The 20,405-nt window shown below is 33.8% G+C and overlaps 1 protein-coding gene across 1 annotated transcript; it reads right to left on the bottom strand.

The window, feature by feature from the left end:
* Positions 1-7,016: 7,016 nt before the first annotated feature.
* LOC118747073 (pickpocket protein 28) lies at positions 7,017-17,455 on the bottom strand. The gene is made up of 9 exons (XM_036481065.1): positions 17,376-17,455; positions 16,985-17,194; positions 10,109-10,369; positions 9,772-10,035; positions 8,336-8,540; positions 8,130-8,269; positions 7,921-8,051; positions 7,590-7,842; positions 7,017-7,269 (listed from the first exon to the last, which is right to left on the bottom strand). Exons 1-9 carry the CDS (start codon positions 17,453-17,455, stop codon positions 7,017-7,019), a joined length of 1,797 nt encoding a protein of 598 aa, XP_036336958.1.
* Positions 17,456-20,405: the final 2,950 nt, after the last annotated feature.

Below are 20,405 nucleotides of genomic sequence, written 5' to 3' on the forward strand. Positions count from 1 at the left end.
CGAGAATACAATTTTAGTACAATGATTTCTGATCATTTTCTTTTTTTTTTTTTTTGAAAGTGTTACGTGACCCTTTTTAACTTGTATGGAAGAAAATGCGACCTTGCTCTTTCGGCAAACAAATGTAAAAAAAAATCAACACGATTTTTTTTAAACTTGAAACATGCACCACATTATACTAATATTTATTTATTTTATTTGGATCTTGATGTTACTACACAAATGGAGCGATATACAGTACAGGTATCGAGCCCAGGTCCTAAGGTAGTATGCACCTCTAACCAGTCGACCACCTATCCGCGACAATAAACCGATATATCAATTAGGGATGTTATCGATAAATATACGTAACAAGATATAGTCGCATAAATAGGTACATCGGCGATGAAATTTAAAAATATTAAAATTTTTTTATTGACGAGAAGTGAATATATCGATAATATCCCAAACACCAATACTATCCTCAACGATTCATTATCACACTTTTTGCATGACAATCGACAGCTAACAACGTAATACACCTGCGTGCAACAGTTTTCAACAGCCATCGATGCCTCAAACCAACAAAACCGCATGTCAGAGGTTCACAACCAAATGCATACATGATTCTCTATGTGAATTTCGACGTTAAATCGCATACTTACATATATACATATGTGGCATTCACACGCTTTGATTGCGCGGCAACAAGTGCTCAGGCGTTCGCTAACAAAACAAACGCTTTTTGGCGTTGATGCATGGGTAACGGAAAGAGAAACAACCTGCCACATTTGCATAGCTAATAAAATTTTCATGTCGTTTTTGCGCCTGCAATTCACACTTGGGGCACTCACTTACATACATACCTTTGCGCACACACATTTCGACAAATACTCCGCTGCAACGACACATCAGTTATTTATAAACTTTTCATTTCATTCGTAATTCGTATAACTTTTATATATTTTTTTTACTTCTTTTTTTTCTGCGACATACGGAGCGGCGCGCCCAGAGTGTTAAGCGCACTGCATAGCCTGCCACAAACTCTCCACTCGCCGCCATTGCATTGTCACTTTAGTTGTAGCGAATTGTAAAGTGCTTGGCATGCCACCAAGGGCCCGCTGAGCTGCGCTTTGCGCATTCGCTGTGCTCCAACCGCCACTCTTTGCTGCCGCTGCCGCTGCCATTCAGCACTTTAACGCTCTGCATTCGTGCATATCAATTTGATATACATAAAAATTAATTTATGACAATTTTATTGATGGCTTGTTGCGCCGGCTGGGCCTGCACTTCAATTCACTTCGCTACACTTTGCTTCACTTCGATTCGATTCATTTAAACACTCATACGCCGTGTTGTCCTTTGAGGCACTTGACGTCAATCACATTATTGATTTCACATATGAATATACACCCATATGCCTACATGTGTACATATGTATGTAAGTAAGTGTGATGTACGTTTATTGTAAGGGCGTGTGGCATCATGTGTGAATTGAAAGTCATAGTTATGCACATACATATGTATGTAAGTTTAAAGTGCGGTTGGGGCACAGCGTTTGGTCGCGCTCATAACACATCGAAACGCTGAAAATGCGCCTCCACCGTGGATCGCCTATTTTAAAGGACTAAAAAAGCAAATTGTTACCTCCCTCACCACATTCACATTTTCTATTTATTATTGCCTGACTTTCTCCAATGATATGTTGTTGCGCTTTTGTTGTGGTTACTACTGCTGCTGCTTTTACCATCATAATAACTGCGTACAGTGACTCAAACGTATGACCACGTGTTATTTTTTTTAAATATTCGTAATTTTTTTCGAGCTAAATTATTTAAAATCACCTTCCAAGCTTTAACCAAAAATACGTATGTACATATATCAATTTATACAAAATTTAGGAAAATTGAAAAAATTTGCATCAAAATTTCAACTTTTTAAACTAGATCTGCAGAACCATTTTAGTCTAAAAAATCGCGTTGATTTTTGTGAAATTTTTCTTTGGAGGTTGCTTTTGAGGTTTTTTTATATATAACAAATCGGCATAAATTTTTTGAAATTTTGTTGCTAACGATATTTTATTTAATAAGAAATTCATGGTTACTGTGTATGGAGAAAAAATGCAAAAATCCGTCACCAAACAAAAAAATTCTCAAAAACGAACCAATTTTGAAGCCGTTTGAAACTTGCACTTCATTAGACCAAAATTGTATACGCTATAAAACTGCTTACCCAAAACTGTTTCGCAGATTCAGATTAAAAAGTTGAAATTTTGATTAAAATATGTTGAATTTTCTTAAATTTTGCATAAAGTTTGAAATCGTTTTTTTATATGGTTTTGAACTAAAGCTTAGACAATATTTTTATAGAAATATAACGGAAAAAATTCAACACGAAGAATATTATGAATATTCAAAAAAAAAATCAACACGTGGTCACTTGTTTGAGTTACTGTACATATGTATCGTAGAACATGTAAAGTATCAAAAATAAAGATCCAATTTCTGCTCATTTCTCTTTGTTGATATTTTATGTTAAGTGCAGCGCGTTTCCGGCGTGCAAAGTGCCACTTAAAAAATGGCCTAGGCTTACAAATTGAACTTTGTTATGGCGGCTGACGTTCAGCAATGAAAAGCGTTGAAAATTTTATTTTAAAAGCGATAAAGGTGTGAAATGGACGGCTATCCGCACTTTTGTTAATTAATACTGCACTTTCACACGGCATTGATGAAAAAAAGAACAAACGACCATATAACAAATTTAATATTATTTATATGGGGTGTTCATACCAAAACGGACGGGGTTCACACTTCATGTGTTTGATTTGTTTAAAATTTTTAGGGTTGATGCATAAACATAAATAAATAATAAATAAATATGAAATTTGAGCTTGATTAATACATATTTAAAAACTTTTCAGCACAAAAACAGAAACAAATCGATTTAATAGTTTTCCAAATATATCGAGAACGGGGCGAGGAAAAAAATTTAAAAAAAATCACACATTAAAATTCTCTACGGAAACAATATTTTTAAAAAATTTTTCTTGAAACATTTTTCATGTACACATTTTTTATAAAAAAAAATTGTTTTTGAAAATATGCCATCTCAAAAAAAATTACAAAATCACAATGGTGGCTCTGAGTATTGAGCAATATTTAAGTATAGTATTAGGGGGTGCACTCTACAATAATTTGAGTTATTGCTTTTTTTTACACCGAACTGAGTAGGCACATAACAAATTTACAAATTTTTTTTGCGCTTGCACTTTATTTCTTTTACTAAAATTTGGGCTACAAAACTGCGTACTTGATTTTTTTTTTAATTCGGACCAAAAAGTTAGATATTTTGATAATTTTTTTTTTTTATTTTTTGTAAATTTTCTAGTAAGTTTGACACTTCGACTTGCATAGTTTTTGTTACAGAATTAACTAAATTAAAAAAACAATTAAATTAAGTAAGAAAAGAAAATAATACATTTCACTACTATTTTTGTGAACACAACTGTACATACATACGCAATACCTTTATTTTGTTTTAAACTAATGGACTGTTCTATTGATAATACTGTATGTATTTAAACGTCTATTATGTTGTTATTTTTTGTTAAATTTATTCGAAAAAGGCGCTTAAAAATAAATGAGCTGACTTTTTTGGCTTTGTACTGATTTTTGTTCCCAACTGTACTGATTATATCACTAAAATATGTATCTAGCTACCCTATGTGTATGTGATGGCAATTTGAAATTATTCAGAATTGAAATTATTGAATTTATCCAGAAAGTTAAGAAACTTTTAGATATTCAGTTTTATAGCCCATTAAAATTTAGTAAGGTGCAAGTTTCAAGACGCTAGAAAATCTCGTTGATTTTTAATAAATTTTTTTAGCTGACGCTGTTGTGCATTTTCCTCCATAAAAAGTATGTATGCTCGACAATACTCGGAGTTCCTTTTTATATGGAAGAAAATGCCTAGCAGCGTCAGCAAAAACAATTATTAAAAATCAACGCGATTTTACGGCATCTTAAAAATTACACCTTAACCTACTAAAACTTAATTGGCTGTAAAACTGCATATTTAAAATTTTTCTTTCTTTCAATAGCTCAGTTCACAGAGCAAGAGCGAAAGTGCACCTGCCAGAATAGCTGAAAATATTTAAAGTACTGGTACCTCTAGGAATTTACGTTATGAGCGATTTAATTAATAAAGGACAGCTTAGCTTGGCTAAGCTTTTAAATAAATACATTCTAATCTCCTGATTTTTAAAGGCCACGGAAAAGAAAGCGACTTGTGCTAATTCCAGGTAAACTGCTCAGTCAGCCATCAGGATTTAGTCTCCTCGATTTACCACTGGCTAGAGCAATTTTACCAGAGTCCATATGGTTTTCGTAAATCGAAGGCACACAAATATTGCGATGTGGTGATTATTTTCGTACAGCGTGCACTAATCACGAATCCAATTTTCGGTTATATTTTTTCTGCACGGTTTCCATCTATGTAGTCCTCTTCAAATTCTCATAGTCGAAATTTTGTTTCCCATTCATACAGCTTGCACTAGTAAATAGCCTAAATTGAAAATTACCAGAATACAGATATAATGATTGCCTATTCAATTTGCTTCATATGTTCTACATCACTTTTGCTTGCGGCAATATACCTTCCTTGCCATTTACACACACGTATGTAAGTATTTGCCAGGTATTCTATTTGGTTACCTCACAGATAGAACTTCAAGTTAACGAACTCCTCTGCAGCACTTGCAACCGACTTACTTTCATCAGCGTATGTGTGCGTGCATGCATCTGGGTGCCTGGAATAATTATCATTATAATCATCATCAATGTCATTATCTGCATCTTTAGCCCTTATACATTCGTCTATCATTTGTTTGTTTTGCTTGTGCAAACAATTAGCAAAGCATTTCCTGGATGTTGCGTTTTACCCACATATTTATGTATGTATGAATGTACATCTTCAATCTACCAGCTGGTTTATCCATTAAGTTCGTTATTGGTACTCTCACATTAGCACTGGAAATCAAAATGAATTAAGTTAATTATGTAGGCAAATATTTAAACAATAGCATCTCAATTTACGCAAACATCAGCATAAATACTGGCATTGATTTTTAAGGAAAGCTGATGGTTTAAGTATACACGCATGTGTTTGTATGTAACTGGAATTGCATATTTATGTGCATATACGGGCATTGTCTATTCATATTTACATGTCTACATATGTATGTATTTTAGTAAAAATGTTGATTTGCGGATACCCGTAATTTTTTGTTTAAAAAAGAATTTATTTAGAACTGCCTGAAAGCCCACGAAGTTTTCTATGTATTTTATATGGGGAAAACCAAGTTTTCGTAGAAATATTATAGAAGTCTTGAAAATCAGTATTTCTTTTATGGAAAAACTCTGTTTTTTTTCAGGAGTTTTCCAATAATCATTACATATAAATTTTTTACATTACCATTTTTTTTAGCTGGGGTTTTTTTCTGGGTTCCCCATTGCATTCATTGGGGTTTTGAGGGACCTATAAGAAATAGTTAAATACAAAAAAAGGAAGAGTCCAGCGCCTTCGTCTTGGTCTGTATGGTTATGAGCACATCCAAATCAAAAACGAAAGCACACACTAAGAAAAAAATATCGATATCAAAAGCGATAAAAATATCGATAACAAAATCGATAATAATATGAATAGCAAAATCGATAAAAATATCGATAATAAAATCGATAAAAATATCGATAACAAAATCGATTATAACATCTATAAAAAAATCTATTACAAAATCAATAAAAAATATCGTTTATTATATCGATAAGTTCCGAAAATATCGATAGCAAAATCAATAAAAATATCGATAAAAAATTGCGATAACAAAATCGATCGAAGATTGCTTTCGTTTTTAACTTGGATGTGCTCTTAACCATATCACGTACTCTTCGTTTAAATTTAGCGGCTGTGTCTCCGATACAGCCTGCAGACCAAGACGAAGGCGCTGGACTGTTCCTTTTTTTAACGAACGAAACTACTTTGGTGTTGAATTTACCAACTTAAAAATTTAAAATTATTCAAAAATTTTTTCGCTAGCTGTTCTTCTTCTCGGGATCGGGTTCATTTTCTCTACTGGTTTCAGCGTTGCCATCATTCAGAAGGGTGGAGAAAAGTTCACTCCTCAATTGAAGCAAGCTCACCACGGGTGTTTAAACCTTCCGTAAATCGCCTAACTTTCTAATAAAATTTTCTGGCGTTTTTTCCTATCGCTTAGCATTTCAAGCTCTTCGCACTCCCATATTTCGGCCTCTCTCTTCTTATCGCGGCCAATACGTCTCGCGTCTCTCTTCAGATTTATGTATTGATCCCACAAAGTTCGCGTTGCTCCCGATAGCTACTTGGCCCTGTAAGTGGCACATTTTCTTCTCGGCAGTTCCGTGACATTCTGCATCATTTAATTTGTTGCTGCACAGAGGCGTGTGCGTTTCTAGGCTGCAACAAGAGTGATCTGAGTCGATGTTTGGTCGTCGGATTGCACGCACTTAGGCATCGTGGCTCTCGCCCATCAATCAAACGATCAGTATTTGAAAACGATCAATGTTTTTTCTCTTTAGCAGTATGATGGGATGAAACTAAATTAATTAACACCGTATTTTTTTGTATAACTTTTACTAATATTTCTATGCAAATTTTACGAAAGACAACAATATAGAATCATATGCATTACAACAACTTTAACTTTAGTGGAACTCTTAAATCGCGAGTTTTCTACAATGTGTTAAAAAATTACAAATAAGTTGCTAACAAAACTTAAAAAATTAAATATAACGGTTATAATCTCATAATTTCATTTAATAAATTTTGCAACATTTACTTAAATTTCTCTACCTCAACTTATTGAAATCGTTCCACAACATTATTTACTAGCCAAAACTCATCTGAAAACATTCAATAAATTTATATAGCTTTAGAAGAAGAATACTTTTTGCGCATTTAAGGTAGAGTATGTTTTAATAAAATTGCGAAAAAAAAACATTCTAAGCATCCTTCACTATCTCGTCGTTATTCTCCAGTTCTTTACGGCGCGTATGACGCATGCGCAAGTTGGTGCAAAGGCGCACCGAGCAGAAATATGCTATTTCCACAATACTCAATATAGACACGCCCATAAAGAGGCCCAGCAAACCGCCGCAGTTGGCAAGAAAGTCAGTGGTGCCATACAATTCAGAGCGTCTCGAGGTAAGAAATTGTGCTTCCTTAAAGAATATTGAGACACGCGACATTTTATTGCTGAAAAGAGACACAAAAAGAGCAAGTATTGATATATATATTTTTTTTTAACATAGGGAAACAATTATTCTATAAATCTGCGAAATTTCGACCGCTAAATATCTGTAGACTAATCTACTTATTGTGCCTAAAAGTATGCAGCATGAAAGCCAAAGTGCAATAGAAAATTTAGAAATAATTTTTGTATCAAAATTTACCGATTTCCCATATACCTCTTTCGGTGCATTACATATATATCCACAAGCAATTCTATTTGTACTTTAACCGCATTTTTCAGTTCATATTGCATACTTTTCGGATTCCATGCGTGCCATACTCACTTTGCATTGAAACGTGTTGATTCTTCCTCCTTAAATGTATTCGCCACTAGCTTATAGTCGAAATCGGATTGTGAAATCTCCGCCTCGTAGGCTATGGAAGTACAAGAGGGCAAGCAATCGCATTCGGTGCGTCCACGCACATTTTCTTCAGCCGTTTCCGCACCCTGATTGAATTCTTTCAGCAGCAACTCATCCTCAGCTTCATTGATGCATTTCACGTTGATCGCGCCACAAACTGGCGTATCAGGGGTGTCTTTTAGCGGCAAATAAACAAAAAAAAAACAAAAAATATTTTGAAAAAGGAGGCTAAAATTATAGGCTTCTCACTTACGGGGCATCGAAAATTTAACACAGCCACATTTGCTTAACGTAAAATTCGACAGACATTCAAGTTCGCAATTGCTTTGCGTATAGATTTGAAAGTAGCGCAGATGGCGCTCCTTTTGGAAGTAGCATTGGCGTCTGTGGAAATTCAAAAACGAAAAAAACAAAAACAAAATGCGATTTCATAAAAAATTAAACTTTTGTTTGTTTATTTACCTGTGCGGTTCGTAGTAACGCAAACCCTCCGAAGTGGTGATAATTTTAGGTTTAATCGATATGAGCACCTCCTGATCGAATGGTATGCGAAAGTATTGTTTGGAGATTTGCGCTACCTCACCGGGTGTATGCAAAATAATCTGAAAGGTAAATAAGCACTACATAGAATAGGAACAGTTATTTTCAATATGCCGCTCGCACCGCACCTTAAAACCCTGCACTGGACCGCGACACAAATTATCGAAATCCTGTTCGAAACCATTCAAAACCATATAAAGGCCAGCGCGTGCGCCAGGACCAAGCACCCGTTCAGGATATGTTTCGGGATCAGCGCTGGCGCTATAGCCGTCCTCTACATTCCAATCGGTAGCAGTGCGGTTGTCAGTTTGGAAAAGCATTTCGCTTATTATGCTTTGGAAAAGAAATGTAAATGCCGTAACTCATTAAAAATTAGGCTTTTAGTTCATCGCAGTCTTTCGAAAAAACAAAAGACAATCTTCAATTCTGGCAACTATCTTAAAATCTCTTTACTGTCTTTTGAAAGACTGATTGAAAGATCTGATAACGAGGAGGTCGTTTAGCAATAATTTTTTAATTTTTTGTAAATAATAAAAGTAATGAATAGAAGAAAATTAAATTGAAAAAGAAAAGAAAATAAAAATATTTTTAAAAATTTTATGAAAGAAAAAATCATAAAAGAGTATAGTACTAATATAAAAGAAAATACAATTAAGAAAATTAATAAACTAAAAAATTATTCGAAGTGAGATCATAAAAATTAAATGAAAACATATAAATATATTTTTTTCTTTTTTAAACTATAAAATTTGAAAATTAAACGTAAATGATATTTTAATGAATAACAGCAAAAAAATACGTTTCTAAAAATCGTATGAAATTAGAAAAACATGTACTTTTTAATCCAATAAAATATTAAACTAATAACAAATTCAATAAAATAAGTTTCTAAAAATCAAATAAATTTTAAAGAATATATATCGTCAACCTAATTCACAAAGGCGCTCATCAACACTTTTTTCGAAATTGCGTTTTTCACAGATTTTGGTAGGATGTGTTAAAATACGACTTCAGTAAAAATTTTACACGGAGTTACATGCCACTTTTTAAAAAGCCCTACCTGCTTATGATACTATTTTTATGATGTTTTCTGCTTCTCCTGTAAAATAAAAAATTTTTTGGTTAGAGCCCTAGTGAATTAAGGTAACAATATATCGAGCCCTACCGCCAAAATAACGTAAGCGACATTTTTTCAAAATTTTCTTTTTGATTCAGAAATGTATCTAGATGCTCTAAGAATATTTCTGCATCTAAAAGAAAATTTTGAAAAAAATGTCGCTTACGTTATTTTGGCGGTTAGGGCTCGATATATATATATATTTTTTTAGCTAATGAAAGCTAATTATAAAAGAAAATTAAATAAAAAATTATATTAAAACGATAAAGCGAGCTAACTGACATACAAGTATTTTCTCTCAAAATAGCTTTTCGCCACAAACAAGTAAGCTTCTTTTCTAAGACCTTTGTACTAGAATTACTAGAACTACTAGTTGCCATCTGTCTGATGGCAGACTTTTTACGATCTTATCCAGAATTGTCCTGTTAATCAATCTCAAAATCTCACCCCTCCGGTCGATAGATCTCCTTGGCACTAAGCGAATTAAAGCTATAACATACACCCTCTTCGGTTATAAATTTCTGAAACATTTGTTGGCAATTCTCCGGTAAATTACGCCATTTGCAATGCAAATAGCTTTCATTGAACTGTGGCGTTACTGCAGCCAACGCATCGACCACCTTAGCAGCTGATGTTGCTTTATGTCCAAATTTCAAATCAGCAAACAAATGTACGTCACACACCTGCGCCATAGCTTCCATGCGCACGCGTCTGCGAAGATTCATTTATTTACATTTACTTTTAGTTACTCCAAAGCAATATAAAGTAAAGTTAAGTGTCTCACTCTTCATCTGTCAACTCCTCGTCTGTGACGTTGTTCAATTTATCGGTGATTCTCCAATAGATTTCAGTAAAATTGAAAACTCTCTGCCTGCCCTTGGTTTCGGTACAAACTGTCACAGTCGGAAATGGTATCTGCCATACTGGTGTGGATTTTTCAGCAAAAGAAACAATGACTGGATTGTTGTTCCATTTATCCCAGATATTCATTATAAGCGTGGCGCAAGTGTAAATGGAGAAGATCAGCACGAATACCCAAAAAAGTCTGGAAATTGTTTCCATATAATTAGTAAAATTTAGAATTAAATCAATTGGTGATTTATTGTTTAAAAAAAAAAAAATAGTGTTTTATATTTAGACTGAGATTTCGTTGATCACGCGCAGTTCCTATAAGCTCTGAAGTGACATCTACAATATACCTACATATGTGTTATCCACAAATCTTTCAAAGTCTAGCCTACCACTTTTAAAAATTCTCTAATTCCTGTAGTCCTCAATTACATATCGTCGGCTGAATAAAATATTGTCGTACGTTACCTTCGGCAGGTTTTGGGAAATCGCGATTGCAGTTTGGAATGCAGTTTCTCAAAAACGCGAGCACAAATATTTTCCAAAGTCTCTGCGAATGTTACGAGTTCACGACATTCTTAAATAATTTGTACTAAATTAACGAAAGATTTTACTCAATAACTCGCAAACTAAAGAACATATCAAAAACTGGATAACACCATTTGAAAGATCTTGTTTAGTTTAGTATAACTGCATTATTAAATAAATTTATACTGAATTACCAATAATATCTAACTAAAGGAGATATTAAAAAACTGATAACACCAATCGAAAGAGCTTATTTTAAAATATATAACTACATCTATAACTAAAAGTTTTTTATTTAACAATGCCACTACTAAAAGTATAATTTCTTAACTTTGTGCAAAACTCAGGAAATAAATTGTCATGCAAATTTACTACTTTTTAGTCTGATTTTTTTTTTACGCAGTAGGGTTGCCAGATTTTTTATGCACAAAATCAGTACGGTAGACTTTTTTTGCTAAAAAAATCGGTACTTTTCAGTACACTTTTTTATAAAGCAAAATTATGAATGTAAGTAACAGATAACGATTTAAAACACCAGAGTATTTGTTTTTGACAATATTTTGTTATAAATAAAATATAGTTCATAAATAAAAGCTTATAAAAATAAAAGTGTTATTCATTTTGACATGAGTGTACACATCATTGTGCACAGAAGCCAATAAATTATTTTATATTTGTGCCACTTTTGAATAGCAATAAGGAGATCATTTCCATCTTCTGTACATTTTATTTAAAAATTATTTTGAATTTGAAGTTCACTTTAAAAAATTTTAATTAAGAGCCGGTTTCTCTCTCTGCGTAAGGAAGCAAACTTTATACTTAAGATCCTCACAGTTGTTTCGTTTGGGTATGGTATTGAAAAACAATGCATATTTTTTCAAACGGCGGAAAAGTACCTGTATCTAAGGACTTCATCTATATTTCCTCATGGCTTAAATTAAGAATTCGCTAAAAAGAGAAACTAACTCTATGTCTTGTATGCAAAGCTCTTTTACAATGCAGTAATTTTTAGAAAAAAGAATTGTAAGCTATAGGCAAAAGCCAATCGAATATTAAAATTTGCTGTTGTTAAACTGGATAATATTTTTAAGATAACTAACCAGACCCGACAAAAAAGTCATCCTTCTTTTTAAATAATTTAAGCTCCATCATAATATCGCAACTGACGATATGCCTATAAAACGATTGATCTCTTTATAGTATTATTTTCTTGACAATATCAAATATTATTTGAAACATGTCAACTATAATTAAATTATTTTCTTCTTACTTTTTACAGTGCAGTTTAAGCAAGTTCCAACGTTATGTAAAAACCTTAAGTAAATCCTAAGGTATTTTGTTTGAATTGAAAATTCAGTACAAATCAGCGCAAATTTTGAAAAATCAGGACATTAGCGTACTAACTGAAAAAATGAAAAAAATCAGTACAAGAGTTCAAATATCAGTACTGTACTGATAAAATCAGTACGTCTGGCAACCGTATTACGGAGTTTTGTAACAAATTAAATTTTAGAACAATAAAGTGCAAGTTTGAAGTTGCTAGGGCTTACCGTTGACCTTTATATTACATTTACATTGAGCCCAAATGCGTCATTTGGGCGAGAAACCTCAAATGCGAGGCCAAATCACGCATTTCTCCATACAAATTCACATTTCCAGAATGACGCATTTCGACGCATTTACACAAAATCACGAAACAAATGCGTTCCAATTGCCGCACTATTTTATTGAACGCACTCAGAAACAAAAGTTCCACAAAAGCTTTGGTTTGTCTTTGACATTTGGAATTTTTCAAACACAAAACAAACACAACGAAATAAATAAATCTTTGAAATTTGTGTGTAAAAATTGTTAATTTATACAAGAGCTTTACACATTTTAAGTTAAATCAAAGAATAATTGCCCTGTTGTGTCCACAAAGTGTTAACAATATAATAAATGTAGTGTTTGTTTACATACATTTTGTTTTTGTCTTCCCTTTTCATTTGATGAGAAGTCAAAGCAAATGCGGATCAAGCAGTGTAAACACCTTCAAATGACTGATTTCAAATCACGCATTTTGGTCCAATGTAAATGTAATATTAGCAACTTCAAACTTGCATTTCTAATATTAAAATTTAATTTTTTACTTAAGAAAAATCTGAAAGATTTTTTTTCATTATTTCTGTTGCTTGAAAAATACTTTGTATTTCCAGTACTTTTTTTTGAAGAAATAAATATGTTTACGACCATTTTTTCTTGAGAGCTGTAAACTTATTTAAGAGCTCTTGATAGAAGAAAATTTTCCTTTGAAGTTGAATTTTACGTTTTTTTTTAGAACTGTCTACCATGTTTAAATTGGAATGTTTTTACTTTCCCCTAAGAAGATCTTCATTTTCGACAGCCCCAGTAAAATTTTCTGTTAAATTTTTTTTTTCCGGAAAAATCTAACCTTTTAAATTTGTTTGGAAAATCATCTTCAACCTCACATAACATTTGTTAGCTAACTACGTCCTTAAAACGGGTTTGACGATTAGTGATTACTGCAGGAGGTGCGAAATAGAAAGAAAAGATGTAAGATTGGCCAGCGTCGGCAAATTTACATTTAAACTGTTTGGGAAGGCGTTCCTCGCCAACGTAGAACTAACAAAAAATAAATAAATGCGTCCTACGAAATTAAAACTCATTGATTATTGACATAGTGCCCAACTACTAATCATGAATGGTCGCTTTATCTCGTAACACTATGAACGAAAATATCTGTGTAGGTGAGGTTTTTACTCGCCAGCCAATTTAGCATCACATAGCTTTTTCTTAATTTACACTAATCCAATAAAAATATACAATCGTCGTTAAACAAAAACAGTAAATATGTATATTTATAAGGGATAAATGTTTTTGGACAAGATATCAATATTTTTTATGGCACTTGTCTAAATCAAAATCGACTGCAACTGATCACCACAGTTGTCTCTTTAAACACTATAATTCAGGTGTTTTTTATATCAAAGAAAAAACAATTAAGTAAGCGGCAGTCCAGAAGTAGGACTCACTTAGAAACAGGGTCCTTTGTGATGCCGCATGAGGGTTTTTAATTATACCCACCCCTTGTAAACCACTTGGTGCTTAGCAAGAATGTGCAAAGACTTCTGACGTTCACCTCTTTCAGGTCATCGAGAGCTTTTGCTCTCCATTTTGACAGAGCGGGGCAATGACGGAGAAGATGTGGGTTTCCTGCTTCTGCAGTAGTCGTTCCAGGGTGCGTCTAGTCTAGCTGCGTGTAATCCAATCAGACAATGTCCATTGGGAACTCCAGCCACTATGCGAATGTCCTGCCTCCTTAGATTAAGGACAGTCTTGGTGCGCTGGGTGTCCATGGCGGGCCAGAGTTTAACAATATGACAGGTCTGCTCTATGTGTTTTTCATTCAGTAGATATTCGCATGTCTGAAGAGGGATTCCGGGAGTATCCCTTATGTCTGTATCAGGCAATGTCGTTCCATGACACGCGAGTTCGTCAGCCTTGCAGTTTTCCTGAATGTCGCAGTGGCCAGGTACCCAGACAACGTGTGTGCTGAATGTCTCAGCCATCTCGTTGAGAGATCGGCGGCATTGAGCAACTGTTTTTGAAGTCAGCGACATATTTCCCAGAGATTTTACCGCCGCCTGGCTGTCAGTGAAGATGTGTGTAGATGTCATGACTAGGAATCATATCACACTGGTTCAGTGACGCGGCCTTTGAGATAACCATCAGTTCCGCCTGAAAAACACTGCAGTAATTAGGGAGGCAGAAGCTGAATGATATGCCTAACTTTTCCGAATAGACCCCACCACCTACCACCTTTTGTCGAGCTTCGATCCGTCCGTGTGTCTACACGGATGGATCCGCTCTTCCTGACTGCATCCATTGACCATTCTTCCCTTGAGGGACTTGAAACAGCAACTCCGGCGTACAAAGCCGGTGTTCTACCCACTGAGTTAAGTTCGCCATGTAAACTGTTGTTGCTTTTTCCACTGTTTCATTTTGTTTACCCAACTACAATCAAGAGCAACGGTAATGTGTTTAACTTTAGGTTATACTCGTCCTTAAGTTACTTTGGTCTAAAAATAACTCCTACCATCTATAAATTATTGTTTTTCCACAACATTTTGCACTAAAAAATGGCGGTAAGCTCAATAAAACTGTTGAATTTTATTACTTTGTGAAAATAACACCGTGCGACAGTCAATTTTACACACGAAAAAATCAATATATTCCCAAAACTGGGGGCCAAATATAGTAAAACTGCGTTTTTAGTTTTTCTCTCTGACGTCAGGATTTTTTTTAAAGGACTTTGAAATTTTTAGAATAAGTTTGAATAAAAAAATTATTCAAAAGATTCGGTGCATTGTAGAATAACAATATGGGTATCAATTAAAAGGAAAAATTCAGTAGAATAGAACAAAAAATAATTTTTGGTTGCACCAGGACGAATAAGTATCGAAAATGTCCTTTTAAAACTTTATCCTTGAATGTCCCTGGAAATTTCCATTATTTATTTTTGAAAAAAATATATGTCAAGGACTAATATGTTAACTACCACATCCTCGAATTTCATCCTTCAAACTTTATTAGTTTTAGATAAAAAAATTTTACACTTCTCTTAATAAGATATTGATAGTTAGAATATACATAAATAAAGATATTGGAATCTTTATTATAGAACCATGTATGCGCTCTAAAAGATCAAACTGACTATATGATATACCTGCTTAAATACTTTAATTGATTTGTATACAAGGGCGTAGCCAGCGTTTCATCTAGGGGGGCAGGAGTTTATATAGAGGGAAAAATGTTTTTAATTATATTTGTTTTTTGTGTATATACAACGATTTTTTTGGGATTAAGAAAGTATAAGTTTTCCGGTAGCCTTTACGGCGATACCAATTTTTTTAAAATCGGTTAGTAATTTTTTTGTTTAAAATAGTTTTCTTTATAAAAAAAGGTATTTATTGCTTTCAAGTGTTTTTTCTCAAATTTTTATACATGAAGCATACAAATATGTACACCAGGAGAAAGGCGGTTTTTAATTGTTTTGTTTTTCTTTATAAAAAAAGGTATTTTTTCCTGTTAAGTGTTTTTTCTCAAATTTTTACATACGAAGTATACAAATATGCATATAGAAAAGGGGTTTAATCACGTTTACAACGATACCAATGTTTTAAAAATCAGTTATAGCACCTGTAATATAGGTTTGCAAAAAAAAAGTTATAAACCATTTAAATAAGAGCAAAAGGCGGTCTACGACTGTATTTTTAGTTTTTTTTAGTTATTTACATATAATAATAAAAAATATTTTTTTTTCAAAGACCCTATTTCGAAATTCGAAGGCCCATATCTCGATTTCGGAGGCTAACTTCGGAAAACGGAGAAATTACTTTTTTACCTATGATTTAATCTCTTAAAAAAATAGCTTTGATCCAGTACGCAGCGGACTGCTGTACAGTGTAATTATTCTAGTATCTTCATTTACGTATGTTAACTATCAATATCTTATAAAGAGAAGTGAAAAACTTTTGTATCTAAACCTAATCAAGTTAGAAAGACGAAATTCGACGATGTGGCAGTTTACATATGTATTAGTTCTTGACATATATTTTTTTCAAAAATAAATATTGGAAATTTCCAAGGATATTCAAGGGTAAATTTTTAAAAGGACATTGTCAACATTTTTTCGTCCTGGTGAAACAAAAAATTTAATTCTTGTTTTAATTCTACAGAATTTTTCCTTTTAACTGATACCCATCTTGTTACTCTACAGTGCACCAAATCTTTTAAATAATTTTTTTATTCAATCATATCCTGGAAATTTCAAAGTCCTTTAAAAAAAATCATGACGTCAGGAAAAACTAAGAACGCAGTTTTACTATATTTGGCCCCCAGTTTTGGCAATATATTGATTTTTTCGTGTGTTTTAAAAATTTTTGTTTTTTGTCGCACGGAGTAATAGGTACTTATGTATCTGTTTGCAAAAATTTTAACTTTTTAACTTTTAAGGCAACCGGTAACTTTAAAAAGTCTTAAACCAAAATTCAAAAGTTCAAAAAGTTACCTAAAAGTACCAAAAAGTTCAAAAAAAAAACTAGAAAAATATAGAAACGGGAAATTCGATACGAATTTCAAAACTTCCCTAAACATTCATAAAAGGTCGGGAAAAGTACTGAATTGTCCCGGAAAAATCCCGAAAAATGTTATTTTTTTGGTTTTGTAGTGCCACATATCAAGGTTCTTTCTTAATAATACGCCAACATTTATTCAACTTCACCTTTCCCAACGAGGTCGCTTTATTTCACCCAAATATCGGAAACCGTGAATGGTACTATAATCACAATATTCTTTCAAAATGCCGCAGGTAGCCTGGCATGTATTGCCATATTGAATCTGTTGCTTTGTGTCGACATCCTCTGCATCACTGTCATCGGCAATATTTTCCTTTGAAGAAGCTGCGTTTTTAGCCATGAGAGCAGCGCGCTTCCTGGCAGCAGCAGCATGCAGAAAAGGAAATGAATTTTTATAAAAAAAAAATAAAAATTTAATTTTTATTTAGTATTCTCTTATATTTGTAAGCACTCCATCCTTTAACACAAACACATTTCAAATCACTTTTGAATTATTTTCACATATTTTTTAAACACTTTTTTCTAATCCACAATTACCACTGTATAGCTGCTGGTATGCTACTCAAAGATGCTTCTTTTTGCATTTGCATTTCCTTCTTCTCTTCCGGCGTTTCCATATCGGTTAGCGATTTTCTTTGCCACGATTCTGGTGCGTTTTGCCGATTTTTACCGCGTTTTGACCGTTAACGTTCAGCTCCTAAAGACAGTTTGTGTACTCGCACAGCGAATTACAAGGGCTTTTATACCGCCAGCTGGCGTTTTAGGTGTGTTCCAGCCAATGGTGCGCCGTCGCGTTCAACTAGGCAACGGGGAATGCGTTTCCAGCCTGCACTGGGATGCAAATTAGTTGTGGGATTCCTCGTAGCTGCTATGCTATCATTGCCAAAATTCCCAATTGAGAATTTACCCACGCAGAAATAGTTATTCATGCCATTCCGGCATTCACATTGCTTATACGCGTGTCTAAGGTCATAACTAAGGTCGCTTACCAGAAACTAAATAATGTTAACTTTCGCTATCGGTTTAGCAGCCCTTTTACGTGACAAATATGTGGTTGTAAAACATTTATTCATCATACGCCATGTATGTATGTATGTATAACTATCGCATGCAAATTTTTATAGATACACTTGAATGTGTGTATGTGTACATATGTGTTTGTATGTTTCAGCGATTATAAAACATTTTTCACACAACAATGCATGTCATTTATTGCTTTCTGTTTGTATTTGCTGAAAATTTCTTCACTAAACTTGCTTCTTTCCATCCGCTATTACACTATTACGGCTAATTAATGTTCATGTCAACGTACAATGCGAATCCCAATTGGGTTCAGTGCTGATGCGCATTTGCTATGCTTGCCTGTATTAGATTAGTTTGAATTAAGGAAACAAATATATTCGTATAGTAACTGAGTATAATGGTGTGGCTGCGTGGGCTGGCTTAATTGCCTAATAAAACACTGTGCTACAAACCGTTTTTTTTTTTTGTGGGAAAACCTGGCATTTTTCAAAAGAAAAAGTGATGGCAATACATAAGTCATCTATAAAGCAATTCTTTATAAATTAAAAATTTTCATTCAAAATTACGAAGACAAAAAACCTCTTCATAATTTAAGTTTCAACGCTTTCCTTTCACTTTAATTTTGATAAAATTCCTGCCTAAATATGTTAGCACATGGCGTATGCATCGGCGTAGCCATTTGTGGGTGGGCTCGACCCTATTAAGCTGGCATTTCAGGTTACTATTTTACATATATATAAGGAAAACTTGAAAGTTAGGGGGGGGCTCGAGCACCCCCTTGCCCCTACCTGGCTACGCCCATGGGTGTATGAGCAACATTTTAATATTAACAGCAAAAAATAAATATGAATTTGAAGAAAAAAAAATGAATACTGCCTGATGTTCAGGCTTGAGGGTAAAGATTAAAAATAAATTAAAGTGTAATGCCGAATTTCCACCAAGCGTTGAAATGGCAAAAAATTGGAGGCATTTGAAAAATGCCAAGTGGAAATGAATTTAATGACTACTGAATATTCGTATTATTACGTTAAAAAAATAGTAATTAATTTCTTTTCCACTTGGCATTTTTTAAACGCCTTCAATTTTTTATCATTTTAATACCTGGTGGAAATTCGGCATAAGAATATGTACTTAGTAAGTTTTCATATACAAATGTCAAAGGTAAGGCCAAATGTATGTATCAGCTTGCTATTCAGCGCGAACCTGTGCTATTCCGTTCTGCCTTGTCGCCTATCAGTTCTATGGTGATGAGAATAGTAGTGTAGCTAACACTGCCTCTTCTGGGGTACCCTTGCGCAATGTTTGCATGGTTTATTTTGAATCCTATTGCATTGAGATCCAGCCTAGCATACTATTGTACTTATACAGACAGTTCTTCATAGTACTAAAAAACAATAGGAGACTATATTTGTGGCAAACTTTAAATTTTGTTTCTTTTTCAACAACATTCAAAACAATTGCTGACCGACCACATAAATGCAGTTTGAACACAGACAGTAAAAACGTAACAAGATTACCTTCGTCGGTGTATACAACATTGAAGTACTCAACAATGTAGTGATCACACACACATCCGCGGACATTTAAGAATGCCACCAAAAATAGCAACACTTCATGAGGTACAAGCTAAACTTGCACCAAACCAATTTCATATGACAATTTGAACTTGTTGTACTTCTCTTGTAGTAAGGTTGCTGTTGTCACTTTTGCATGAGCAAAGGTAATTTGCTAGGGTGATCGGTATTTTATATGATTCTAACATTACTTACGTATTTCCCAAAATTCCTTAGATGTGGCACCTAGAAGAGACACTTTTATGGATGGCAATAAAATAATGCCTTTATATTGAGACTAGGTTCTTAACCTTTGACCATGAATTTCAGTGATCCGCGTTGCAAATTTTCCTATTGACTATGGCCACACATTATTTAAAATACTCTTTTTTTACAATTACATTTTCGCTGCTTATATCTAAATTGCAATTTTTGTAAAGTCACAAAAAATCGATTTCAAAATTTTTAGCTGTCCACCTTAGTAGGCTGTTGTTGTTTTCCCAACATTTTTGCACATTTGCTTGTTTAACGCTTTTTCCGCTTGTTATGGAAATTTTCAACACAATTGCACGAGTAACAGAAATTGCTGTGGCTGCATTTTAAATCAACTGGTGCCGCAAGTGCTTAGGCTAAAGCCGGTAGAATGACAGGACTAAGCAGTGGACATAGCTCTGACCTACATGAATACATGGTCATACACATTTGTAACTATGTATATGTGCATACATATGTGCACATAAATGTGCACTTACTGCGGCATCTAAAGCTTATAAACATTAGGGTTGTGCATAACAAATATGTACATACACTCACACAAAACAATGCAATGTTGGCAATAAAAAGTGAATTGGTTGCAATGAATTGCCAGAGAATTAGCACTGCGACACTACTCTGCACCTGTCTGCGAACGCAATAGGAGTATGTATGAATGCATTCTTGTTTGTTTGTTTGAGTGGAATTGTATGCGTTGATGAAGAAACATTTTATGACA

This window comes from Rhagoletis pomonella, unplaced genomic scaffold (assembly GCF_013731165.1).
Source record: "Rhagoletis pomonella isolate Grant_MI unplaced genomic scaffold, Rhpom_1.0 Rhpom_scaffold_00011, whole genome shotgun sequence".
Lineage (NCBI taxonomy): Eukaryota > Metazoa > Arthropoda > Insecta > Diptera > Tephritidae > Rhagoletis > Rhagoletis pomonella.